The 20,862-nt window shown below is 35.0% G+C and overlaps 1 protein-coding gene across 2 annotated transcripts in view; it reads left to right on the top strand.

Annotated features, from left to right (window-relative positions):
• The window catches only part of GLRA3 (glycine receptor alpha 3), an 84,085-nt gene extending 63,739 nt beyond the window's left edge, over window positions 1-20,346 (top strand). Inside the window, exons 7-10 of one of the 2 annotated variants that reach the window (XM_040065781.2) lie at window positions 5,127-5,341; window positions 6,906-7,052; window positions 11,307-11,426; window positions 15,101-20,346. In XM_040065781.2, coding sequence (XP_039921715.1) covers window positions 5,127-5,341; window positions 6,906-7,052; window positions 11,307-11,426; window positions 15,101-15,370 — 752 coding nt within the window. In that variant the 3' untranslated portion in view covers window positions 15,371-20,346. The remainder of the gene's footprint in view (window positions 1-5,126; window positions 5,342-6,905; window positions 7,053-11,306; window positions 11,427-15,100) is intronic. The other variant, XM_040065782.1, reaches the window with a different exon arrangement.
• Window positions 20,347-20,862: the final 516 nt, after the last annotated feature.

Raw genomic sequence — 20,862 nt, 5'->3', positions numbered from 1 at the left:
AGAGGTATATATCTGTCAGCTATTTAGGTTGAGCATATCCTAAACACTGACGTAGTCTTACTCTCCCTTTCTCCTTTCCTGCTATCTCTCAGTTTTTTCTCAAATTTCATGCTAAGCCTTTGTCTCTAGCTGTTTTTCAAGAGGAAGAATTAAGCGTTGTTACAGAGGAACATCGTCACAGTCCAATTGCCTCAGGATTCTGTTAGCAAATCTCCATAGCTAGCAATATTTTGATTGCTAGACTGGCTGCTTGTTGGCTATCAGTCACTGGTAAAATCATAATTGTGTAGTCTACATCCATACTGACAGGTGTGCTGGAATCATAATATGAAATATTTACTTTTCAGATCCAAGACACAAATACTGCAGAGCACCATAAGGATTTATTCAGACTTGCCTAACTCAGTTCAGTTGTTTAACTCAGTTCAATTGTTCTAAGCTTTAAATCAGCAAGCATAAGATTCTTATTTAAAACAGATAGATTAATGTAATTTCATTAGGCTTCTTTTAACCACAGTCTTCTCCATATCCATATTTCACAATAAATAATTTATTAACATTTTCAGTGACTTACAAGGTCAGAATACCATTTACTACTATCTTAAGTAGTATCAAGAACCTTCAGCAGATAATTCTCCATTCTGCATAGATCAACTGTTGAACTCGGCATGCTCAGTTCCTTTCTCTTTTGTTTATACTTATTCATTTTATATTTTATTATGCTATTAATTTTTAATTTCATAGTAGTTTAATAATTTTTACTCCTTTCTTAATTATTTCTCAGGCACACTATTTCCTTGACTCAGAATCCTGAAGTAATTCTTCCTTATTAAAACTTTCTCTGTAGCTTCAGAAACAGCTCCTCAGCCTTCCTGGGTATTGTGATGTATTTATGACATCATAAGGCTACAGTAAGAAAAGCTTTCCCCAAAAGACATCTTAAGGACTGCTAAAAGGAGACAAATACTTTTACGTCCTGCCACTCTGACCTCTGGGACAGTTTGAGACAGTTTGACAGCTGAAACTATAAAAGAGGATTCTTTATGGCCTGAATTTACAACTTATGCTTGGTTTCTCTTGCACATCCCATACTACTGACAGTACCTATTAATGACACAAGCATACTTCTGCCTGCGTAGTACATTTTTTAAACAGCACATGCCACAGTCAGAGGAATCTGTGTAGTGTGAAGATGACCTGAAGTAGAAAAATGCTTTTCTTGGGTTGCTCACAGTTGCCCACGGAAGAAACAACAACAAAAAAAGTATGTGATCTAGATACTGACTCCAATGAAAAGCAATTTATGCTTTCTAGGAAGAAGAAAAATCATATAGACTGACTACAGTTTTAGTTATTCACTACACTAATGGTTTCAGCATGGACAATGCATGGAAATCTTGCCAGTCCAGCAGCTCCAACATTGTTACCAAAGAGATAAAATTTGCAAGAGTCAGAAATGCACCATCACATACATATACACCCGTACATTCACTTCTCATGCATAGGTACAACACTCATCAAGTCAGCACTTTTGGGGCCTTTCATACACTTAAATCCCTGGTGAGACTAGACTTATAAACACAAAAAATGTAACAAAAAATTCAGGAAAAAATATTTCTTTTGGGAAGCCCTGCATAGTTTTTCTTTCTTTTGCTTTACAAAAATGGATTGTGTGCACACTTATATTTAGTTTTAGTCTGAAACTACCATCAGGTCTTAGTTTGTTGCGCAGCCTCAGCAAAGCCACAATACCAAAAGGGATTCCTAGCCTCCTGCTAGGCACTCTCTGACATTCACAGGGCATATCAAAACGAACTAGATCTTAGCTTTCGTGTGAATTTCATGTGAATTTCAAATGAATTATTAGAGCAATGCTCTTAGTTGGTTGTCTATCTCATTCCAAAGCTGAGATGACTTTATGGGTGTGTCTCTTCTGATCCATTCAAGCATCCAGTCAAATAGATTAAACCACAGCTAACCTGGCTTTGAATTTGAAATGGAATACAGGAAGAGAAAGGAGGCCCGCAGCTGAATGCTTCTTCAGGCGGGAAAAAACAGCCTCTGCTGGCTGGAGCTCACATCTGCTAGTGCAAGTGTTTCTTTTTCCACTCAGCTGCATTAACCAAGTTTATGCAGGTGGTTCTGATTTCAGTCAGGAAGGGGAAAAGCTAACATCAACTCTTTCATGCTTAGACGAGCAACGGCTGCAGCTGCAGTGCTGAGATTGCCTTCCATCTGCAGCCTTTCTCCAATACTCCGTAGTGGAGCAACAGAGAGTGTCTGGCCGGGTAGCCACCAGTCTTCCTGTGGAGCTGCTATATATTAATTTTTCAGTGCTGTACTGGGAGAGAGGGACATAGCAATCTTGACTACGAAGCACTGGAAGTATGCCTGGCAAGTCCATAAACTCTCTGGGTCTAAGCCAAAGGCAGGACTCTAAGTCACACATGTTGTAGAGCTATGCAAAGGTGTTTTTTGACTTTGAGACACACTCCACTTTTTTTTTTTTTTTTTTTTTTTTTTTTTTTTTTTTTTTTTTTTTTTAATTTTTTTCTTTGGTCTTGGTGTTATAGGTTTTGAGGGGTTTTCTCCTTGCCAATGATATTTACAAAAATACTAAACCAAACAAAAAATTCTTTTGCATAATTCCTCTGACACATCATTCAGTCTCGGTTCTGGCTTCTTCATTATCCCCTTTTTTTCTCTCCTTCCCTGTGGTTACAATATATTCTGTTTGCACTTCTTTTACTAAGAATCTCTTTAATTTTTTACTATTCTGTTGCTTACAACTATTCTTCTCTCCCTCCTTAGTTCAATTAGATCTGTCAAATTTGCAACCACACGAAATAATCCATATCAGAGCTACTATATTATTTATTGTTCACTGTTTAGGACCACAGAATTTTTGTACTGAGTGGTCTGTAATAGTTCAAGTCCACTGGAATCCTCAGGGAAAAAACTCAGATCTCTTATCCCATATTTCTCTGGATGGAAAAAAACAGCATACAAACAATAGCTAATGTTTATTGACCCTTCATATATGCATATATTATGCAATCTGATGCTCCTTAGTTTTCCTTCCTAATTTGTTTTGAAAGGAGACTATAGGACCCTATAAGAAGAAAATGTTGCACGCTGAACAATTCTTACTGATATGGTGCCAAATAAAATGGCTTTGCTTAGACCTAGATTGGGCTGATGCACTTCTGTCACTCCTTACCACCACAATTTACTTTGAAGTATGAGACAGAGACTACTGCTGTCCCAGGCTGCTGAATTAACAGAATGACTGTCACCAAAAAAAAGAGAAAACTTCAGGGTAAGAACCAGTTTGAAGTAAGAATATGATTCCAACCAAGGCCAGTCTGTGCAGAACTTCTGGTAATGTGGGGTGTACTTAACTGCTAAGTGAAAGACTAAAATGCATAGCTATCCTTTTGAAGACCATGGAAGAGAAATGTAGGGGAATATCCTGGCCTTTCCTGAAGTAAACACCAAAATTCCCATTCACTTTTTTAAACCAGAATTTCATCCTGTTACTGAGGCAGAAATTAGTCCTGAAGCTGGGGTAGCAGATGGTTGAGCCAGGATCTGGGACACAGATTTTTGTGAGTGTAGATAGGATTCAGAAAACGCTGGCAATTAGGGATGGAACTAATAATTCAACTTGCAGATATAAAACTCCCGAGATACAGAATGTAACCTTAAAATTAAACGTAATAACAAATGCCTTTCTAAATTCTTTTAGTACCTCAGCAGACTAAAATTGTGATAAAATTACATTCATTATGTCATCATAGAAAAATGGCCTGTTAAAAAAACTGTTATGAAAATAATGAAGTTCAGATATTTAATTTCCCTAGAAAAAATACATTTCTTTGACATTATCTGAAGTTCATTTCTGTATGCCTAACACTATTGTCACCACATAAACCACAATATATTAGTATAAAATAAGATTATAAATCCATTAAATAATTTTTCAATCTGATAAGTATCAAATCTTTATTCATGCAGAAAAAATCTATATAAAATGGCATTTTGGCAAACAGAAATTGATTAGGAGAGTATCTGTCAAAAAACGAGGAGAGAACATAACCAAAGAGCTTCATACCACTTAAGAAAGATATAAGGATATAGCCTTCCTTATTAAATTTAAAATTAGGAAATGTTTTCACTCAAAATAAGGAAGAAAACTGAGATATGTATATTTGTTGCCGTGAGAAACTGTTTTATGCATACACCACTTACAGTAACAGCATTGCCTTCAACACCGTTCTTATGTGACTGATATGGCCATTGGGCAGAATTAGAAAGTCTAATGAGGCTGGGTCAAGATCTGTGAAATAATCTACGGCTTGCAGGGGCAAAAAAAACCCCAACAATCTGGCTAATATAAAAAGATGGGCTTATGAAATTTTATGAGCTACCAGTAGATATATATATATACATATATTGTTCTCATTGGAATAAATTAGTAGAAGTTGCTTTATATTCAGTACCTGGATAAAACTAGGTCATTTAGTTACCTTCCTAAAGTTTCCTAATCTCTGGTCTTTCAATCAGTGTTTGAAATTTGATTATTTTTCTTATGAGCTGGAACAGTTTGAATGGGCACACAGGGAGAGATTTAGCAGATTCTGTTATTGACAACCTAATGCCCATACTGATATCACTGTATTTTCCCCAATTTTTAGTTCAATAAAAATAAAACTAAGCTTAAAATTGAACCAAATATAAAAAAGATATTATATAATGGGGAAGCAAGCATTTTTCTTGTACACCAAAGTATTTCCAAATCATAAATTGCAAAAAAGTGTGATCTCACAGAGGAGATTTCCTATTGGTATAACGAATTGTGGAGTTTTTTAAGTAGAAAATAAGAATTTCAGACCTTATCAAATTCTCAATTTTTTTAGATATTCTGACCCTTTTCTTTCCAGTAGATACTTCTGTCATAATGGGGACTCTCTCTCTTACAAGTCACTGTAGAGAATTTAAAACATAAATCTTTTTATAGTGAACAAATATATTTGACATAGCTTGCACTCTCTGGGAGTGTGCATTGGATGTGGACATGAAAAACATTCTATTTCTCTTGAATATTTCTCCTCTGTTGTCAAAAGGAAAGTTTACATGCATTGAAGTCCGCTTTCACCTTGAGAGGCAGATGGGTTACTATCTCATCCAGATGTACATACCGAGCCTCTTGATCGTGATCCTCTCCTGGGTGTCATTCTGGATCAATATGGACGCAGCTCCAGCCAGAGTGGCTTTGGGCATAACAACGGTACTGACCATGACAACACAAAGCTCAGGTTCACGAGCATCTCTTCCAAAGGTAGGCTAAATTTCTTTTGTTTGTAGTATATCAATCTTAATGTTGTGTGACAAATACTTTCCGTCAACCTTATGTGTTTTAATTATTAGCATCCGACCATTTTTTAACCAGATAGTTTTGAAATATTTTGGTATTATTTTATTCTTCAATTAAATACGTTCTATTTCTCTCCCATCTCAACTATATAGCCAGCTACATATGTACTTAATTCCATAAACCTTAACAATGTTATTCAGTATTGCATAAATCCTGCTTAACACCTGACTGGCTCATCCTTTTTCACATCCCAGTATCTGGTGACATGCTAGAAGATATGACTGAAATTCTAAATACCATAGATTCTTACTATAGATTCCCAATTACATTCCTTTCTCAAAATTGCCTGAATTGTGAATTAGCTCACTAGTTACAAACACATTTACATTAAAATGTAGAAAAATGTGAACCTTAACTGCTCCAAACAATTGTGTAAAAGTAATTCTCGACACAATGAAAATCACTTAAAGTTTATTTCTATGATTAACTGTTTCCATTTTCTGAGTTGTAATTGCTTTAAATATTTTAATTTCATTTTAAGGCTTATTCCTTGGCCATCTTCATGTGCCATTGCAGCTAATAGAAATAAAATGTATACAATAAAAATACACAAAGTTCAATTCTGTATTAGTTTTGACGTTATATTTTTAGGTTGTCTATTTCTCTTTTTTTAAAGTAAAACAGATAGCCTTAGGTTTGAGCATGCTTTGTGTCCCAAATACGTGGAACTGAATGCATCCAGTTAGCATCAACAGATAAAACAGAAGGCTCTAAAAACTCAGGAAAACGACAATGTAAGAGGCTAACAGAGAACTGCAGATTATTTTTGTCACATTTTCAGGCCTGAAGTTAGCTATATTTGCTTATACAAGAAAGTTCTTGTAACTCTGCAAAGATGGCTCAGACCTTACTTTCTTGGTTCAGATCATGTCCTGCATCTGATCTTGGCAATGCAGGATTGCAATGAGCTCTAAATCTCTATCTGATTTTTACTATTTTCACTGTGTCAAAACTACAGGACTAATTTGAAACTATACATTTGATTTATTGTTCCTGTATTAGCAGAGAATGAACATATCAGACCTATCCACCTATCTCCTTTCTTCTACCTAGTTTTTATTCCAGGAACTTTTAGCCACATCCATTTTAATACAGGAATCCCCACTGGTCCCACTACAAGCTATTTTTTGCTTCCTTAGTGTCATTCAAAGATCTCAATGGGACAAATGAAGAATGAGCATGTGTTTTTTGAGTATTATTTGGTTTGTGATGTAATAGACACTACATTATAAGGAACTGGTAATGATTTGAACACATTTTGTAAAAGAATACATTTTTTTGAACAAAAATTTAACATGCATAGATTGAATTGTTAATCTTATTATTGTCTAATTTCCATGCAAAAATCTTGCCCAACAAAACTGGTTTTGGGATGTGGAGATATTAATGCACTTCCTCCTGCCATGAAATACCAAACTTCACATCTGTGGTTTTAAGAGACTCGGGCTTCTCCTGTCTCCTCTCACAGGTGTCATACGTCAAAGCCATTGACATCTGGATGGCGGTGTGTCTGCTCTTTGTATTTTCTGCACTTTTGGAGTATGCAGCTGTAAACTTTGTGTCGAGGCAGCATAAAGAGCTTCTGCGGTTCCGACGCAAGAGGAAGAAGAGCAAGGTAAAAGTAACTGCGTTCACAGCTTTTAGAGGGTCTGGCAGTATTATGCTGGGAGGCAGGGTTCATTTGGTAGACACACTGCAGCTTGAAGTGGCAATAGAAACAAAATGGCAACACAGCATAAAATTCACTTTAGGCAGAGGGTCACTACAAGGACTATGAATTGCATAAATCCAACTTGAATTCTCGAAAGAGGGATTAAGAGGGATTTAAGTGAGGCATGGGACATGTGGGAGCCATCTGCACCAGCATGAATTTCACTCTGTTAGAAGAGTTAGATTATACTTCTGTGAATGAATGTTACTGGTATTTGCAGCACTTTTTACTGCATTAAAATTCAACAAATGTTGTTTCCTAATTTGTTACCCTGGTTTTTCTGAGTTTTTTGTAGCCTTTTTGATTTTCATAAATGGAGCCAGATCTTTTTAATTACTATACAATATTAAGAGCAGTTCTTTTTCCCACAGATGTAACATAAACAAATCCTTTGCTTTTCATTCTCTGTCCTTTGTTTGCGTATTTCTAACCTGAAAACAATTGTAACTGACAGTTGGTTTAGCCACTTGGCTGAGGGGTGAAAAACCCCAGAAGCCAATCTTCTGCTAGACCCACAAATGTATAAAAAGTAAGAAATAAAACAAAGGGGCTCTCTCTGCCCTGTCTCAGCTTTTGGGCTGCACGGAGAAACCTCTGCTCTGCAAAACCGCTTGTCTGCGTCTGGCTTCTTTGTGTGTCTCGGTGACACTAATTTCATTCTAATACTCAGTTCAAAGCCCTAATGACTGATTTCATGCAAATATTTTTTATATACAAAAAGTACTTATTCAAATAACATTATTGTTCAAAAAACAAACATTTTTCTTTAAAAAGCTGGTAAGTTTTTTTTTTTAATTATTTTTGTAATTTTGTTTTAGTTGTCTATAATATTATCAAGAAATTTAATTATAGTAATGGTTATTAGTATTTATATTAGAGCCAGAGCTATACAGCTATCAGTAAAATAACTCACTACCAGTGTGCAAAGCCAAACAGCTAAAGCTACAAGTCTGAATTCTGAAATCTGTAGTTAAATCAATCAATAAGGAAAATTTCTTACAACATGTAACTCTTACTTCAGATTTTACAAAGTGTAAATAGTTCTCCAACATGCTTATTGAGTACTCCCCCCCCACAATGTCATGCAGAGCCTGTCACTATCAGTCACTATCTAGAATATTACTCTTGGATAAAAGTCTGACCATAGCAACATGATTCAGTTCAACCATCTTTCATTCCTGAAAACTTACTCTACTGCTTACATCACCAGGAGAAGATATTTTAAGAGTTTTCCTCTTACTTAGAAGATACTGAAAATCTGCACTCCTGTAAAGCCTACCTAAGCAGTCTCTGTTAGTAAGAATCCATGCTAAAAGGCAGGCCAGACAGTCAGGTGAAAATGACATTTTCATACATTTGTCTGTCCCTGTGTGTGGCGTCCCAGACTTCTTCAGCTGTGCAGAGAAACTCATGTACTGTAGGCTAGAGGATGATTCAGACTGCAAGTGCCTGAGTTCAGCGTTTGACCCTATGAAAAATATGCTTTCTTCCTGCTCTAAACATTGCAGCATGGAGATTTTATCTCTCAAAAAGAAATTTGGATCACATTTTAAACACTCTGGTATACGAATAATAAATGATGTCTTACAGATTAAAAACTGTAGTTAATAACTTGCCTTCCTTACCACAAATCCTGTTATTTATTCACCACAATTTATAACATGAAATTCAGGCCCTAGGGTTGTAATTTAAAGTAACTTGGTTTTCCTTCTTTTGTCTTTTTCAAAGTCAGTTCCTACAGCTCATGATTACAAAGTTTTATGTTTGTTATTCCTTTGGACTAGGTCAAACAGCCACATGCTCCCAGGGATTAGATTGTATTGACTTTGAAAACTATCATGTATTAAGACATATTCATTTGACCATAAAGTCAAGAGGTGAAAAGAAGTTATGTAAAAAGGTTGCATTTAAAATAAACTTCAAGGGCTTCCTTGAACATTAAATCTTCTTCCTTGGCAAAGAGAAAAACAATATTCTATTCAGTATTTGCATCCAAAAACTATTAGAGAAATAAATCAGATAGTATAATGTATTAGCCTTTTTCATTCTTCATGCTTACCATCTTGGAATATTTTATTAAGATCAGTAGTTTTCTTTACTAGGTGAATTCTAATTTTTGAATACAGATTTTTTTTTGCCTCTGGTATTTTATCTACAAAGATACAGCAAAAATTCTAGTGATTTGATATGTTGCAAAAGTGCAAAACCAGATCAGTCTGGAAATATTTCCTTTCAGGTATAGGTAGGGCAGCTGAAGAATTTCCAAAGTCTATTTTCTTTGTAATAAGAAAGATATGCTTGTTGCAAGAAATATTTACTTTTACCGAGTAACCAAAGCAATAGTCCTGTGATTGAATTTCAGTGTCTTTGGGAGGTAAGCGGATCCATTTTCCTGACTTAGGTAAAGATCATTCATACCTAATTCATCCCAGCCAAAAAATTCCGCAAGCTCCTCTGAAATCTATTCCCATTGTTTAAAAAGTTTATTTTACTAATGTGTTTTTTGGCCTGTCATGGCTTGTCTAGAAAGGACACGGGACTCAGACTACATTCCTTCATGTCACCATTTGCACGTTTCCATTCATTCTTTTCTATAAATATTCCCAGTGGATACAGGTTTTGGTTTGCTTTGGGTTTTGGGGTTTTTGTTTCATTTTGGTTTTTTCTCATTCACTTTCCCTGGAAATTCTCCTAATAATAATTCCTCAAAACCATGTTCACAACATGAACATCATGAAACCTATACAAGTCACAGATGAAAGCAGCCAAACTGATGGAAGTAATAGAGTTTTTTATCCAAACTGGTTTACCATTTGCCTTTTAAACAACAGCATGTTGTTGACCCATATCCCAGTTGTGATCTTCCATATCTTCCAGGTCTTTTTCTAGAGAAACATTCTGCAGAGACAATGGCTTTCCATCTAATGCAGAGCTGATTATTTCTGGCTAAATGTCCTACTTACTTATTCTCTTGTATTTTTCAGACACTTTGTTTAAATCATTGAATTAAATTTTATTTCTAAGCATACCCTCAAACAAAATTTCAAGTTTTCATTGGAATAATTTTTAAATTAACTAGAACTGTGGGTCCTTCTGAAAACACATAGAAACTGGAATCTCTCTCTTAAGAAGGATATGTCTGAACTCGGATAAGACCCCTGCAGTAAATTCTATTGTTGTACAAATTACAGTTATGTATAGAACTGCAACCAGACACTTTGGCATCCAGAGTTCATATATCCTTGCCATTTTCCTTATGCTTTTTCCACTTATAGTCACTGCCTTTTTTTCACACCATCTGGTTCATTTGTGGCCTCCCTTCCGAGACAACAGTAACAGCAGCATCAGAGGCAATTCTTAGGTACAACTGCACCCTCTGGCCACTATATCTATGATTGTAAGAATGGACTTCACTAAGTGATTCCAAATTACTTAAAGGCAACTTTCTTTTCAGAAGCCCAATCCAGTTTGTACAGAACTAGCAAAAATTTTGAAGTGTCTGGGATTGTGTTATAAATTCACTTACAAATGAAAGCTATTGTTGCAACATAATGTGCAACCTACTCAATGCTGTTTTCCAATAAGCATCACAGTAGGTGTGGAAGACTTTTTTAAAAAGGGTCTAATGTCTTTATGATTACACAAATGGCAAAATGAATCCTGAGAACAGGGGAGTTTTGGTTCCCAGTTTGAGACTTAATTTGATACTTAGTATATGAGCCACAGCTTTTTTGACAAAAAAAGAAACTTGGCCAGTGAAAAGAATTATTCAGAAATATTGTGTCACCATTCCTCCAGAATGAATGTTAATCATTCATTTCCTTCCTAAAAGACAAAAGGAAAAAAAATGGCAGAATTAGAATTCATACAGGCCTACTGAAGCACATCTAAAATCACTGGGGTTTTTTAGTTGCATTTACATTCTATGGGAAAAAATATTAATTATGTACATATACTGAATAATAACAATTGTTTTTAGGTTAGCTGTTAATATATTTAGGTTTTGGGAATATTCAGTCTTTTAGTTCTATTTTCAAAATCTAAAGATCACCATATCTTTAGAAAGGAAAATAGACATGCAAACTAGATTGTCTTTAATGGTATTCACACCTTTTTTCTTTTGTTTTCTTTTTGGTCCACCATCCGTTTTGATGAAAGTATTTTGAGGGAGTTCTTGATGGAAAGGAAATCAGTGAATCATTACAGCATAGCAATGGCTTGAGATGTGCAGGACGTATAGACGGGACTTTGCCTCAAATCTACAGTACAAATTTAAGGGTAAACTATGAAGAAGATGTCCCATTTGTCATAATGTGATATCGAACCATTAACAGAGGCCCTGTCCTTTTGTCTACAAGAACATCTTCCCATGTGAACTTCATATACCTTCATTGCTACTTGTATGTGATGACGTGAAATGTTAGTAAAGGCACTGTCTTGTTAATGTCATAATTCATTTTGATCTGTTTAAATATGGGTTAAAATATAACACTAAAATCTTACACCATTTTTAGTGCAAAACAACTCAAATCCACTTTCCTATTCAAAACAGAGCAATAAAAAGCTTCGTGTTCAAATTACCAAACTCCCGGCTCCAAATAAGTTTCGAGTTGTTACAATACCTTGTAATCAAATGGCTATGGAGTTATTTTCAGCCCTTATATGTGTGTTATTCCTCGAGATAAATGTATTACTAAGCACACAGACAGAAAACACTATAGTTTCAGGACCATAAAACTCACAGTTTTCTATTCGTTTATAGCTAAGTATTTTGTAGAACAACACTGATACAGAAGTAAATGAGTTGAAATTGTTTCCTTCAGACCACTAAAGAATTTAACTTTCCAAATAAAACTTCTTATCTAATTTTTTCCATTCCTTAATTACAGTAATTTGAATAGAAAATATAAAATATTTAAATGCAACTGCATGCAGAACAACTTTCTTCAGTTGTTAATTCTAAAGCTGAATGGGTGAGAAATGTATTCAAATCAAATTCTTACTAAAGTTCATTCAGAATAAGATTCTTAAAGTTTTATCAAAAATGTATAATAAATATTTTTCTGTTTTTAGTAATGATACACTAAAAGGATGTAAAAGAAACAAAAGCTTCCTTATCACTTAAAAAAATAATTCTGTTAATTCAGCCAACATGCAGGACTTTTTCAGGAAGATCCGTTATAAAGGCTCTCAACTGGCTCATACAAGGTATTTTCCATCAGATGATTTCTACATCTGTAGACTGAGACACATGCATTCTTGAGAAATATTTCTAGTCAAAAAGAGGGACTTTAGCCAAGTCAATTAACAGAAAAAAAGAAAAGGGTTGTCACTGACATAAATGCCTTCAAAAAAGCACTCAAAGCTAGTATTGATAATAACAGTTAACTGCATCTTTCCTGCTGTGCAAAAACACCCTCAGATATGATTCTGAGGCCAGCCTAGTGATTTTTCTGCATTATGAATCTGCTGGAAATCTTGCAGAACCACATTTTGAATATTCAAGATGCTGCCCCTGAAAAGGGTTCCGGCAGCTCTAGGTGTGCCCCAGAAGGTGCACAGAAGATTTCCTGCGTATCCCCCAGCCCTAGCACTTGGGTGTGACTTGGCTGGCTCCAACCACCCTGCCTGCCCTTGGGGAGACGCCATCCCACAGACACTGGGCAGAAATCCTGGACTCCTACAAGGAGCTTCACATCCGTTCCACAACAGAGAGCATTTCCAAGCAGTCTGTTCACAGGTGAAGTACAGGAGGTCTGCAAGCACAAAAATGAGGAGAGACCTGGCCTTTAAAATATTCTAGGGGATCATTCCATTCAGTTAAACCTAAAACAGAGACAGTAAAATCTTAGTATATAGTGTCTGATCCTGAAAACATGCAGAGCTGAAATCTGCTACTCGAAAGAAGCGTTTTATTAGCTTTCTCAGCCTGTGCAGACATAAGCATTATTTTCTGGGGAAGCATAAAAAGACAAAATTCTGAAATGTATATATGATGGTGTTTAAGTGGCAAGTTTACAGTAAATTCACACAGTACATTTATTTCTAATTTAATATTCCTCTTAACTGGAATGCAAGAATACAACTATTCTAGAATACAACTACATTAAAGATGTCATTTCCCATTCTTATCTGATTGGAGAGGAACGTTATTGCAGTACTTAAATCTCTGTTTTATAACGTCATCAAATAATGATCCTATCATTTTGTATTTCTGTTTTTCATTTCCATAGTAAAGTCAGTCAATGATTTTTCCTCCTCCCTTTCTTTCATGTTAATTTTTCTTTATTTTTGTTTTTTAAAGGCAAATTCTAAAACAGATTTTAGATGTATTATTTTCAGTGAACTTTATCAGTCTCTATATTTACTCAATTTACATATATAAAGAAGATTTTCAGTTGGCTGATATCTACAGCTCTGCTGGATGGTGATGCTGACAGCCAAACAGTTCACTTCAAACAGTAATTTATCTGCATTGTTTTATAGCTAACATATTCAACTTAGAGTGATAATAAAACTCATATTTTTTAACAAAGTAATTAGCAAGTATTTGATGGAAGATTTAAATATGTTTAAAATTTATTCTTCATTGAAAAGCATTTTCAGATTCAAATGTCACAAACATTTTCAAAATGAAAATTTGGAAGTTGGGATTTAAGTTGTGCCCATTGAGAAGTTGCACTTGTATAAAGTAAGTTCATAAAGTAAAACAAAAAATTATTCTAACTATTGAATTGAAACTGTCATTATTTGACTTGCTTAGGCAAATAAATATTTTTTATACTTTTATTTTAATATAAGTTAGGAAGAGCTTTAAAATATCAAAGTTCTCCTACAAAAGAAAAATTGAGAGCTGCTCAACTCTTTTTATAATACTTATGAGAATAATTTTTAAAATACGTATTTAAGAATTAATGTAATAATTTCTATATTTCATAAAAGTGTAAAATCCTAAAATTAGACACAAAAAATTAACATTCCTGAATTTAAAATTGCTATGGAAAAAATGCAAAGTCACATAATAATGTTCTTGAGAAGTCTATGTAAAGAAAGAGTACTTTGGAATATATTTCAGAACCAAATTTAGCCCTGACTTCGCAGATTATGTATCATTTATTTGTCTGCATATGTGCTTTTTTTATTACCTGAGGAACCTAGGTAAAGAGAAGTAAAAAAGTTGTCTCTGGACACAAGCTACATTTTTAAATTGTGTGCTATGAAAATCTGTGTATCTTCAGAACATCTATTGTTTCTGTGCCATGTGATTAAGAATCACTTTCTTTTATGGCTCCCTAATCCTGAATGTCCTTGCCAGTTTTCCCCTGAATCTCAACTTTGGCTTCCATTTCCTGTATTTTTAAACTAAGATACCTTGGGTACTATTCTCTTTGTTCTCTTTATCTGATGCATTCACCGGGAACAGCAGAAATTAGACCTACAGACAAGATTAATTAAATATATGGTGGCCAAATAGGCAGAATTTTCACTAATATAATGAAAGTGCATATCATTAGTGATTTTATGATGAGTATTTCTAGGGGCCAGGATCCTGGTTTGTAAGACTTTATAGCTGTTTTCTAAAAGACCAGTGTGAAATTTTTCCATTTGAAGACTGCACATATTTACTGTAAATGGGGAGACTTAAACCAAATCAGAAGTTGTGTGCCCAATTACCACTAGTTTACTAGGCTTTCTCATTTCTCTGAATAGATTGCAAAATCTATAAACAAACAGAAAAATTCTGTGTTTGTTAACAATCCAGAAATATTTTTGGCAGACTCTGATAGGGATGAAATTTCAACAAGTAAAGATAAGGTGTGGATTCAAGAAGTCAATGAGTTAATGGTGCAACCACTATTTAGCAGCAGGTAAGATTTCTGTAAATAATAATTAAAAAATATAAACTTTTTCCTCTTTTTCTTTCTATTTTTTTTTTTTTTTTTCCCCAACAGGATGATGATACCCGTGATAGTCAGTTTAGCATTACAGCATATGGAGTGGGACCATGTGTGCAAGCAAAGGATGGAATAACACAAAAGGGGCCAAATAATCCTGTTCAAGCTGCACCAAAAAGCCCTGATGAGATGAGAAAGGTATTCATTGACCGGGCCAAGAAGATAGACACAATATCCAGAGCTTGTTTCCCATTAGCCTTTCTGATTTTCAACATTTTTTACTGGGTAATCTACAAAATCATCAGGCATGAGGACATTCACCAATAACAGGATTCAGGCTTGCAGTACATAAAGATCTGGCTGTCACACTCAATAGGAGGCTTTTTGTTAGAAATGCACATCAGAAGAGTGTGGAAGAGTTAAAAGCAATGCGGGGGAGAAAAAGGATCCTGCATGGCCTGCAATGGGCTACAGTGGGATGGAAGAATGACACCCAGAGAAGATACATCTGGTATTGCAAACTTTCCTTGTGAAACTAAATATTAGCAACTTTTGCATTGAAAATCACTCTACTGAAGCTTTACTGCCATGTATTTATACATACTGTTACATAGTGGTATAATTGTACAGTACTCTTTGACGGTCCTTAAATTTTTTTAAATTCTGGTGTCTTTTTAATTTTAAAAATGTTTCCAGAACACCCTAGGTGAATCCCACAGTATTACAGAATAGATTAATGTTTGTAAGTTTTATTTTAATTTTACAATATAATGGCAAGTCGCTGACTGGAGAAAACAGTTTAAAGGACTTGATCTCATCTTAAGGAGAGTACTGGTGGTTTAACAACGAACATATTTAACATATTTAAGTCATATAATTTGTTCAATGTACTTCATATTACTGTTCCCCTGAAAGGTATATGTTGGAATAATCTCAGAAGTACAATCTCAGCCTAACAGTCTACGTTTCATATGAGAAATATACTAAAATTTGTAAAGTATTGATTCCTGCAAAGATTTTCTTATTTTAATTACTTATACTTTGACAATTGAAGCATATTCTTTAATCATTTTATATTGTAAGAGGGGGGATATCCCAATTCATACAACTCACACAGCTTGTGAAATAGACAAATTACATCAAAATTTTGCAATGTTTCAGTTTGCTTCAGTGCAAAGAGATCTCAGACAGAAACTGAAAGCAAAGAGCCAACTTCTTCACTGAAGCATTTGGAGGATTAATACAGTTATGTTTATGCACATTCATATCCTATAAATTACATAATAACAGGAAGTTTCGTTTATGCATGTGTCAAATTTTCTGACTCATTCTTTGAAGTTTGTTAATATGACTTAGATACTGCTTCAGAAGCACTTCACAACTTTGTAAAAACATGAGCTCTTCTAAAACATAAAAAAAGATCTGGATGTTCTTTTACACTTAATGGAGTTCACATTAATAAATTGGAGAACAACTATGAAAACTCTCAGCAAGATTTTCCCTGCTTAGGTTTAAATAAGCCATATTTAGTTGCTTCTTTGAATTGTACCACCATAGATCACATTTATGGCACAGTGTCTAGGCAAGACGATCTACTTTTGTCAACCTGCTGGCGAAACAAAATCACGCTATGGTAGCATTTATCATTATTAGGTACTCTAAATCCAGTAGGTGAGGTTGACTCTCATTGCAAAATGTTTTTATTTTGAACATGTTTAAAATTTGTGCTTTGTTGATGATCAGAACGTGTATACAAAAGCAGAATCAGCTGGAGGCAAACATCTGGTGCACTGCCAAAGGCACAGTGCGTATGAAGTAACAGAAGTAATGTAACTCTGAGCTGGGGATTGCAACATAGCAACCTCGGGTTTGGTTTGTTATTGTTTTCCTCCCGGGATTACTTAGAGAGATTCTGCAATAGTAGCTCTCACATTGTGTTAAATTGTGTCAGAAAGAGCAGGTATAACCCACCCTTATTTTAAAATGATTATTCTTTTATAGTTTTGCTTCATTTATACATTTTTAATCCCAAATGAATTCAATTCACTTTTTTATTTTTTTCCTGATACTGTGTCTGCTTTTTTTATCGATTTCTTTATGTGCATATTCCAAAAAATCTCTTTCACTTCTGAAGGTGTGAAGGGGTATCACAAATTTATGGCTGATTCACCTCTCTCAAAGTTGTGGTTAGTTATGTTGTATGGAAAGGGATGTTAACGTGTTTCTGTTATCAGCAAAATTGACTGTATTTTGCTTAAGTTCTGTTTTCAAATACACGTAACATTTGGCATATGATTCTATTTTGGTACAATGGAACCAAGGTCTCTCTGGAGCTGACGGTTCTGTGGACTTGTTTAACAGAACAATAATACTTACCAAGGTAACAGAAGCTTCTGTAGTCCACTAACAATATGCATTTCAAAAGATAAAATAACTTTAAATTTAAGTTTCATTTAGATCATTCCTAAATTACTTAGTATAAGTAGAGAAAGAGAGAAATGTCATTTAAGATGCTAAGAAACTTCAAGGCACAAATACCTGCCATTCACCACTGAGAGTGGGAACAGTCCAAAACTGCCAGCAGGTAAGCCAGCCTACTGACATCAGCTGAGATTACTGTAAGAGAAGATTTTTTTAGAACTGTATAATGAAGCAGCAGGAAATGATGATAAATGCATGAATTGAAAGGTACTCTGCAGTATTTAATAGACACCAGTATTTAAGTTGCACACCCCATCAAAGAGGCAGTGGAAATGCAGAAAAATAATCGTCAAGGAGATAATGCTTGAAGCAAATGGTATCTAGCAGGGTTCCTCCTACATATAAAAGAGACCCCATTCATTAGGCAGGAGTAATAGCTACCTCACTTCACTATCACTGGACCTGGGCTCTGCAGGGAACAAGTCCTTGCAAAGCCACAGGAAGGCTCCTCATAAGCACAATCCCTGTGTGACAGGATAATGCAGCTTTGTCCCAAGTCATCACTCAGCGTAGGTGCAGACCCTGTACTTCTCAGGTCATATTTTTGTGATTTCTGTGGACCAGCCCTATACTTAAAAAATTAAATACTGGCACTAGAAGGACATTGTAACCCAATGAGAACAGAAGAAGACACTGTAGGATCTGGAGCAAGAGCCCAGTAACAGAGCTACTGAGGAGCTGACACAGCCACCATAAAGGCAAAAAAAGGATTAGGCACCCTCAGTATTTTTCCCAATCCTGCCATGTCTCTGTAGGTACACTTGCTCAGGTGGAAGTATTAACTACGGGGGAACCAATTTATATCATCTGCTGCAAAGTTTATATTGTTTCTGACAGTAGTTTCTACCCGTGAAGATTGACTTTCACACCATCCTCTTTCTTGTTAGAAAGAGAAGTGGAACAGAAAGGTACAGGATGAAATGTCCAGGCTGTGCACAGCAGAACAGGGACCACAGGGAGAGAGAAAACCTGAAGCAGAGCCTGGGACCTCATATATGACTGTCTTTTTGTTCTGCACTGAAGTGAGGTGAGGCCGAATCTGTCACCCTCCCCATAAAGCAAAAAAACTTCATTATCTTGAGAGAGGAGAAGAAAAGCCCGTTAGAGGTGCAGTAGAAATACTCAAATATCACTGTACAAAACTCCTACTTAAATTCCAAGCAGTTTTTAAAACTAAATTCAAATATCAGCACAATAGGCTTGCATGGTTAGAGGGATGGCTTTTTTCTCTATAATGATGATAAATTATGTGAAGATGAAAGGGAATAAGGAATACTAGTATTTTACTACTTAGAATTCAGCTATTTTAACACCAAAATAAAGTAGATTTTGCTTTCAAGGACTTTTGATGACAGGTAGTATTATTTAAACAGGTTAGTATCATTCAGGAAGAATGGAGAATTTACTTAAGATTTAAATTTTTTTCAGGTCAATCATATATTAGTTTTCCTTGGATTCCTTTTCTTATAGTTCATTCCAAAATCTGCTCTATAAAGAATCATTTGTGGTGTGTGAGAGATGATTCTGTTAACTCGCTGGACAGAAATATTTAGGTGATTGAACGTGCACTTTACATTTAAGGAGTGAGGTATTGCTTCCACTTTGTGTATAATCCCTTACAGAATTGTAGACTGATAATGTAGATAAGGATAGAGTATAATAAACTGTACAAAATCTTATATTTTTTACAGTAGGGAAAGATAAAGAGTCTTCCTTAACCTTAGAAAAAGGAGAAATATTATTTTCAGCAATAATTTTATAGTAGAAGGAAATGAATTTATTTATACGTTTCCCAGCCCAAGCTGACATGATTGGTTGCAAAAGAGACACTTTTTGTGCAACTTCTGCTCTTGTTTGAGCTATCATAGAAATTAATCTAATCCAACAGAATAGAATTTGGCCTTAAAATGTGAAACTGCTGAATGAGCTGGGAATCCATACAGTATCCCTGTGAGGTAGTAAAAATAACTTTATCCACGTTTTACTGCACAATCATATGGTTACTTAGACAAGTACAATACCAGATTTCACAGCTTTTTTCCTTTTTGAGATAACTAAGAAAAATATAAATCTCAAACCAGACTACTTGTCAATAATAAAATAGATGTTCTGTTTTGGAGTGGTTACAGAAAAGGTGTCTTCAGGCAACAATAACCTACAGTAATTACTGAAGTACTATCAGTCTGGAAGGCTTGTGGAAGCAGGTTAGATTGCTAGAAGCAGTGGATTAATGCCAGAAAAAATGTTGGCTCATCCTGTCCTCTTGACATTCTTGAATATTACTGCACTTCTTCACTTTCATCTTCGTGAAATATGCAAGAAACATTACGTTTGTTTGTATTTTAATGTACGTCAGAGTGATATTAACAGATGAAATGGACTAAAGTAGCTACTGATGTTCCATGAATGTGGAATTGTGAGCTGTACAAAAAGAAATTGTTCCATAAGTTTTTGACTTAAAGGTTTAAAAATATATGGCATTTTGTGTGTTAGTAAACCTGGCTTTTTAAAGGTTACAGTGAGAAAAAAAAAATCAAAATTGATATGATATTATATTTATAACTTGTCTGTGAGTTTTCAAAATATTCTCCTGTGAGTTCTCTCTGACAGCAATTTAATCTCAAAGTACTTCCTTTTTTGGTAAAAATCTATAAATGTGTTGTGCATGGACTTAGATTCATTTTTATTGTATTACAGTATCATATTGCACTTAAACTGACATTCTCTGCAGTCAGAAGTGTTAAAATGTGAAAATTATGGTGTCACCCACATCATTGTAGATATTTTGTTCAAAAAAAAATAAAGTTATCTTTTTTCAGAAACTGTGAAATAATTTTTATGATATTTTTATTAATGAATTGGAAGTCAAAAGAGGGACAGACAAGACCACTGGAAAAAAGGATGAAATGCTCAGCAGTAGTTACGGTGCACTACCTTTAAATATGTCAGGAGTAAAAGCAAAAGAGAGAAGTGCTAAAGCCCCTTTGATTGTTATATGGGCTCTAGCTCTGAAAAAAACCTTGTTCTGAAAACTCAGGGGAAGTTATCGTGATAAATGCCTATTGAAATAAGTACAGCCACTCCAAAATAGTCCAGCTAAATTTATTGTCAAAAAGGCCAAGAGTTTCACTTGCAGCAAAATAGCCTTATGAACATTTTATAGATCTCTGAGCCCCACCTATGTATTCCTTGATTGAAAACCTGCAGTTAACAGATAAGAAGTCATTTGAGAACAGTCTGAGTTCTTCTAATCTGATTACAGCAGTGTAAATGCTCTTATAAAGGGCATAGTCAGTAACAGCCACGTCTTTAGGAGATGACACAGCTGTTTGTCACCC

The sequence above is a fragment of the Hirundo rustica genome, chromosome 5, assembly GCF_015227805.2.
Source record: "Hirundo rustica isolate bHirRus1 chromosome 5, bHirRus1.pri.v3, whole genome shotgun sequence".
NCBI classification, from domain to species: Eukaryota; Metazoa; Chordata; class Aves; order Passeriformes; family Hirundinidae; genus Hirundo; species Hirundo rustica.
Note: the sequence above shows the minus strand (reverse complement) of the source record. Positions and strands in the feature narration are given on the sequence as shown.